The 7,671-nt window shown below is 38.0% G+C and overlaps 1 protein-coding gene across 1 annotated transcript in view; it reads left to right on the top strand.

The window, feature by feature from the left end:
- LOC106958090 (potassium channel subfamily K member 17-like) overlaps positions 1-7,390 on the top strand; it is a 13,199-nt gene extending 5,809 nt beyond the window's left edge. The window contains exons 2-5 of the mRNA XM_015049830.1: positions 2,233-2,347; positions 3,895-4,061; positions 4,187-4,355; positions 4,452-7,390. Of these exons, the coding sequence (XP_014905316.1) occupies positions 2,233-2,347; positions 3,895-4,061; positions 4,187-4,355; positions 4,452-4,702 (702 nt within the window). The 3' untranslated portion in view covers positions 4,703-7,390. The remainder of the gene's footprint in view (positions 1-2,232; positions 2,348-3,894; positions 4,062-4,186; positions 4,356-4,451) is intronic.
- Positions 7,391-7,671: the final 281 nt, after the last annotated feature.

The following is a 7,671-nucleotide window of genomic DNA, read 5'->3' as shown; positions in this document are numbered from 1 at the left end:
TGTACTTAAGTACAGTAACGAAGTACTTGTACTTCGTTACTTCCCACCACTGGTTATTATAAAGACACGTAGAGCCCATTCTGAACCCTAAGAAGCCGTACAGCCGCACAGTAATTCAGTCCTGGTGAGGTGTTTTGTGCTTTTACATCTGAGAGCACATTAAAAGTGTGTTTGGGGATGTGTGTCATAAAAAAATTGGGGTGTCATGAGACATTTTATCTTCTAAACAAACGTAGCTACTTTACTCATTAGTCCTGAAACCTAAAATCATAATGTTTTCTCTGCAGAACTGCTAATCCAAATTTTCTATGATGATGTTCCAGTTTAGATTTCTCAGGTATATTTATCTTGGTCTTATGCCTTTGGGTAAAGAGATCAAAATTGAACCTCAGTTTTCAGTAATGATCTAGATTTACTTTGGGTACACGTTCAAAAACACTTAAAGAATCATCAAGTCTGGCTTCATTTTAACGACAAGTGCGCCCCTGAACAGCGCGATAGATAGTGGAGTTTCAGAGACACAAGTGTGTGATTACTGTAACAAACAAAAAAACAAAAGACTCACCTAAGCTGCAAACCAATTACTTCAAATAATACAGCCCATGACAAATGGTTAGCTATCAAAACAATTTCTATAACTTCTGTCTTATTTAATCCCTCAGTACCGCTATCAGGAGTAAGGTGGAGACACATTCAACCACTGAGGCAACTTTTTCACCTTCTGAGCCATTTTTGGTTCAGCAGGATGCTTCTTTTTAACTTAGTCAAGCTACAAACTCTTGACCAGATGCACCGAAGAGAACCACTGGTTTTCCTGGAAACCTGCAAAAGTTGATATGTTCATTTGGCTTGGGGATAGAAGCTAGAACTAAGAGGGATGCCTAAACTGCACTGAAAACAAGTGATTACAGATATTTGGCTTATAACTTACTAAACATCTCAATACAGGACAGTGGACAACTGTCCTGTATTGAGAAAGACTTTGCAAAGGAGATAAATCCACATTGCAGAAAAGTGATACTTTAGATACTAAAGCCAGTTTGAAAAAAACACAGACACCGAGTCGGGTGTTTATGATCCAGCAAAATGCAAAGCAGCAGGTGTCCAATCTCTTCATCTAATAAATCATTAAAATACCCATTAGCTTTACTCAATTGAATCCCAATGGAGTGATTCATCCTGTGAAATACAAAATAAACTTAAAGGAGCATGATAAAAATACTAGATGTCTACGTCTTATTTCTAAGGTACGAGGATACCACACACTGCAATATTTCTGTGCGCGATGGAATCATTTGTTTTAATATAATTCATAACAGAGTTGAAAGTTGAATCAATTAAAGGAAATGTCTTCATAGGAGCATTTTGATTCTATTAGGGTGTCAAAAATAGGTTTTTGTTGAGCTAAAATAAATCTCACATGAAACTTTGAAATTTGGTTTGAGCCTTTTAAAAATTTGGGGAAAATTAAGAAGAAATTTGCAATGGAAGTTGGGGAGCAGGCACAGATTTTTCCAAACGTGATTGTCTGATTTGATGTCAAATCTAAGCAACAAAGAAAAGGAAAAAAAGCATGTAATAACAAACAGGCAACCCCTTTTCCATGCAAATAGCTTGTGGAAACTCTTAACTCTGCTTTGCCTACATGAGTCAAACCTGGGAGGCGTTGATCGGCCACAAAAGTTCTCCGTGTTCTGTTAGGAGAACCACGGCATTTATTGAAACACCTAAGAAGCACCCGCAACTTTGGCATCTGTTCAAATTTATGTTATGACTTTAAACTATTGAGCAGAATGTTCTGCCACTCAGTAATAGAGAGACGGTGATTTGCATTGTCTTAAAGCAAATCCAGCTAAATTTGTAAAGAGGAAAAACAAAAGTCTAAGATTTAAGATAATTCCCTGCGTATTTACTTGTAAAGCCGCTGGTGCGTGAATAAAACGACCTTTACGTCGCTTCACGCAAAGCGTTTGCAGTATTTTTAATATCTCACCTTGATGCTGAACTTTGATCACAGAGGTGAGAAGATATTCTCCTGTGTAATGCTGATTGCAGTGATTTATTGACCAGAATAGCTCCAAGTTGTTCTAAAAGTAGAATAGATAGCTGTGTAAAGGAGTCACATGCAGTTAATAAAGTCTGACCCCTGTTCAATAGACACATTTTATATTTTATATTGATAAATGTAAACCGTAGAAAATACCAGCTTTCCCTTTTTTCTCTCTCTTTTAGGTTGTTCAAGAGGCATCAAAAGCTGGTCTGAGTTTGAAAGGCAACCAAACCACAGACGGCTTCTGGAAATTCACCAGCTCGGCTGTGTTTGCTGCCACTGTGGTCACAACTATAGGTCAGGGTCACATATTTTTACACACTTCCTGTGAACTATGACTTACTGAAAATGATAACCGGTCCAGTTACATATCAAGCTAATTTTGAAAATGATATCTAATCACAAAAGAAGGTCATAACGATAAACAGCGTGCCTAGATGATTATGTTTGATTCACTCTGCCAAGACTATTAGCTTTCTGAGCACAGCTAGAGTAGTAGTTAAAGGCTGGACCAGCTATGCACTGGTATTATAACATATTTAATAATTATTTTATTTATTCTATTTCTAATGTTTACTTCTATTTACCCTCATAGTAAAGATCTCGCAATTTAATGTCTTAAGCTCTTACTAAAGGGGATTAACCAACAGAGGCAGAAAAGGAGCTCAAGTCATATTTACAGCTACATTTGCAGGAACAGTTTCCATAGAATTGAATTTAGGAAGTTAGCAGCTTTAAACTGATCATAAGTACTATGGACATCTCAATAAAGCCAGTTTTGGTTTAATTTGCTGCCATAGAACACAAACAAGATGAGTGTCAACACGATACCAAAGTGAAAAGACAGCAGTAAAATAATCTTCAAGAATGTACAAAGGTTGGTGCCCATTTATAAAGGTTCTAAGACTTTTTCTAACCAATTTAGAGTTTGCCATTCAAGATTATTCTCAAGCAGAAAAAAAAAATCCTAGTCCTTTGAAAAGTATTAACATGCCTTACCTCATGATTCTCAAACTGGTCCTAAAATACCCCAAAATGCCCTGAATGTTTTTTTTAAACATGCAGGAGAGGGATACTTGAGGACGAGGTTTGGGAACCACCGCCTTTGCTTTTTTTTTTGTTGTTTTTTTTTGCCATAAGTGTCAACACTGGTACATAAACAGCACCATGCAGACCCAGGATCACAGCAGACAGCAGATCACAGGGGGAGGTTGAAACAGGGCTACATTATAAAACAATATCCCAAACTTTGAACATCTCGCAGAGCGCTGTTCAATCCATTATCCAAAACTGGAAGGAGTATGTCATAATTGCAAACCTTTCCAAGAAAATGGCAATCCACTTAAAATAAAAGGCTTTGTGTTGGCCTATCCCAAAATGTCTCAGTGAAATATATTGTACTTTGTGGTCATGACATGACAAAATAAAATAGGAAAAAAAGTTCAAGGGACATTTATGGTTTTGTAAGGCATTAAAGGACACAGTCTTCCCAAGAATGAACCTCCCAGCAAATTCACTCCAAGGTCAGACTTTGCAAAACTCCGAGTAATGTCTGAAACCCAGTAGCTCCACCAGTATGTTAAATGAGACCAGATGTCTGGCCATAGTGCACACCTAATGCCATGAGCTAAGGATGATGTTGGGGTGTTGGTGGTATGGGGTTGGTACACGCCATCAGCCTATAGGGTAATGTTAGTTTTAATTATTCATATTTACATAGATGAAGCTAAAACAGTTCATCTGCCATCATCTGGCACCAAACAGTGAGATATTATAATGTGTTTTATTATTATTATTATTATTATTATTTATTTATTTATTTATTTTTATTATTTTTTTTACAGGTTATGGGAACATGAGCCCCAGCACAACAACTGGTCAGATCTTTTGCGTCTTCTTTGCACTCTTTGGGATTCCTCTCAACGTAGTGGTGCTCAACAGAGTGGGCAAGTACATGCTCACATTGGAGAGAAATGTCTCAGACTTCCTGGAAGGCAAATCTGGACGAAAGGTAAGCAAGTGATGAGGACGAAGTAAGTATTGTTTTTGTTTTGTCTTGTTTCGTTCTTTGGAGTGTGACCAACATCACTGTTCTCTCTCTTTCTCTCTTTCTCTCTCTCCCTGGTAAAACTGCAGGGGTGCACCCGGTTTTTTGTCCACCTGTTTTGCTACATCTGTGGCACCGTCCTGTTCTTCATCATGCCCATGCTTGTGTTCCAGCAGCAAGAGGGCTGGACCTACTCCCAGGCCATCTACTACTGCTTCATCACCCTCAGCACCATTGGTTTTGGGGATTTCGTAGCAGGTACAGGGCAGCCCTAAATCCCAAACATCCGCTGACTGTCTTAACTTTTATTCTTGATTGGCACAAAGACACGATTCTTTGGTGTGTGCTTTCCAGATAGTAATCCAGACAAAAACTACCCTGACTGGTACAGCGTCCTCATGGCCTCGTGGATATTTTTCGGCCTGGCCTGGCTCGCCCTGCTCATCAACCACACCATTGACATCCTGGAGCGGCTTAACGCCCTCCTCAAAAAAGGCTGCTGTGGTGAGAAGACTGGGAATGAGTCTGAGAGCGCAGACAACGACAACCCTGACACTCTAATGGAGGATGACGACGAGATCAAGAAGCCTCCGATAACTCAGTAATCTACAACAACAAGGTGAAGGTTTTAGTGAGTCAATTACACGGCCATTAGCCCTGTACTTAGGATATGGGAACTGGTGACAGGCCGTGAGTACATGTGTTATCAGGCTGTAAATACTGTAATTCTTCATAATCGCCACTTCATTAGCGTGTGACTGATCAAGGGTTGTAAAGTTGTGATAAGTGGCCAGCGAGCCGAATAAGAAAGCGACATGTCTCATTATGTTCCACGGAGGAGATACAGTTTGTGTTTGCAGTTTGCGTAGAAAGTGTCACTTTTACAAATTTCCGGAGATGCAGCAAATAGTCATACATGAATCTGTGTAAAAAAAAGTAATAACCATGTTTCACTTAGAAGTGATCATCCTATTTTGTTATTCTCTTAAATACTTAAGGGAACCACTTTTACTGGTTTTATCAGCAGGAAAATAGCTACAGGAATGCAAGCACCAGGCAGGACGAAGAAAACTTCAGTCAGTAGCAGTTCTTGTATAAATTCTTGTATAAAAACTGTAATTAGTTATTCCCTCCTTTGCGCTCACAGGCATGAAAGAAGAGATATTCAATATATTCTTAAAAATAAGGAAGAATCTAATTCTCTTTTTTTGTAGTTTCCATGAATCCAAACATGTTTATTTTTATGTTTTCACTCTTTCTTTAGGTTTTTAAGAGAGTGAAAATGTTCAAATACATAAAAGAGGAAAGTGTACACAAACAAAGAGCAAACTAGAATTTCTTGAAAATTTAGAGATCGCGATCTTTTTCTTTCAACAGCATCCATTTGTGCACTCAATTTCTCACATTTTTATTGTAGGTAAAATACTTTTTTTTTTCTTTTTTCCATAAAGTAGATTTCTGATTCATTGTTTTGGCTTTGGGGGGGCAGCTTTTAACCGTCATTATTTTGAAGAAATAGAGGTCCTATAGTTTTTATGTCATTGGTCTTTTTTGGGTTGTTAGGGGTTTTAATGTTACCCTTCTGACTGGGTGTTCCTCATCTTTTTCAAACGTGCCATTGTTGAACAAAAACTTAAATAACCCCAACTTGGATCCAACATTACATAAAACCTATAGGCCTTTTTCCAAACCCCCTTTTATGTCAAAGCTTTTTGAAAAGGCTTTTGCTGCCCAACTTACAGCCAAGTGGGGAAAAAATGTCTTTTATGGCTGCTTTCAGACTGGTGTTCGTAAATTTTATTCCACGGTAACAGAACTTTTTAAAGTCACCAGTGCTATTATGATAATAATAGATTTTGGGGAATACACCACCCTGGACTTGTTAGATCTCTCCTCAGGTTTTGACACAGACTGAGGGATCCGGTTGGGAAGTCTGGCAGGAGTTTTAGTGTGTCTGGTAACCAGATTATGTCTGGATCTAAACCGAGTTTCATGGAGTTCCTCTGGGCTACATGCTGGGAACTGTTGCTTTTTCATGTCATTAAGTACCTTTGTAACGGTTCTCATGTTGTCATTGATGATGTTTTTATACTCCTCATTTAATCCCTGAGTTTCAGAAATTGTCTTCTTTAATAATCACTTAAACATTAGGCAATTGTTAAAAAATAAAAATAAAAAAATTACTTCCAGCTACAACCAGGCAAATTTGACATTTTGTTGACCACTCCAAACGGTAATCTGTTTTAGGACTTGCAGACACTCAGAGACTTAGGTGTTATTTTTAAGTAGGCTTTTTACCATTGAGCATCAATTAAGCAGATGATTAAAAACTGTTTATTTTTTAATAAACAGCTTTGAGGATCTCAAAGCTTAGAATAATGATGTCAACAAGTAACTTTAAGATAATAATTCATTCCTTTATCTCAACTGGACTATCGTAATGTCCTTTTTACTTGCTCAGGAAGAAGGGGCTGGCTGCTCTTCAGGCTGTTCAAAACTGCAGAGAGACTATTGTTGAGCTCAACCAAAGGAACTCATATAGCCTATGTTTTATAGTTGCTACACTGGCTGCCAGTCAGATCAACGTTTTACTTTAAAATGTTATTCTTAACCTTCTGAGCTTTACACGGACAAGCTTCTTCGCCTATTGTTGATTTGATTTAAAGATAGGCCTCTCCCCATGTTCTGGAGTTACTGAATCAGAGCCTTTTTGTGGTCCACTGCACATCTGCATCAGAACTCAAGGAGACTGATCTTTCCAAGCTGTTGACGCCCAGACTGTGGAAATGCACTGCCTGTATAGTTTTGGACTCTGTTGATACCTTTAAAAACCAGCTAAAAATGTTTTTATTAAAAGCTTTAGTGGGTTTTTGTAAAATGCATTTTTGACTGTGTTGTGTTTGTCTTTGTTTTTTGGTCGGCATTGTACGTTATATGTTCTTGGGCTACTCTTTTTGTAAATCACTTTGTCTGCATGCTCACTTTGAACTCGTGCTGTATAAATAATTTTTATTTATTTTACTCACTTGCTTAAGTACTGGTATTATCCCCAGGTACCAAACATAGAGATCGCTGTAGACTGTACAACTTGAGCTGGATTCACAAAACCTAATAACATCTTTACAAAAAGACTGAAGTTCAGGAAGTTGGAAAATAATATTTAAACAGTTTAGGCCATATTATATTTTACAGTTTTCATGCTTGTCTCAATTCCAGGCTGTTTAGATAGCCGTGATACAAAAACAACATTTTAAGTGCCCCCAGTTTGTCGTTTCACAAACATCAATAAAAGGTTCCACAAAGATGAAGCTGTGACAAAAGTGATTCTTGTTCAAATAACTTTTTGTCTTTAAAATCCTGTAGAGAAATTATATTGTGCTTCTGCTATGGAAGCAGGTCGAAGCAGAGTGGAAACCTCCACTGAATCTGTCTGCAGTTCAAACTCATCAGCTGCCAGCTCCAAGGCACGTGGCAGCCGACCGTCTTTGACACATCGGGGTTATAAAACAGGGTCGTTCAAATTAAACGTTCAAATCTAACCTCAAATCTGGAGATTGAAATATGAGACAAATGG

The sequence above is a fragment of the Poecilia latipinna genome, unplaced genomic scaffold, assembly GCF_001443285.1.
Source record: "Poecilia latipinna isolate Pla-1442-1.1 unplaced genomic scaffold, P_latipinna-1.0 Scaffold961, whole genome shotgun sequence".
In the NCBI taxonomy this organism is placed as follows: domain Eukaryota; kingdom Metazoa; phylum Chordata; class Actinopteri; order Cyprinodontiformes; family Poeciliidae; genus Poecilia; species Poecilia latipinna.
The sequence above is the reverse complement of the archived record's forward strand: the minus strand, read 5'-3'. Positions and strand labels throughout refer to the sequence as shown.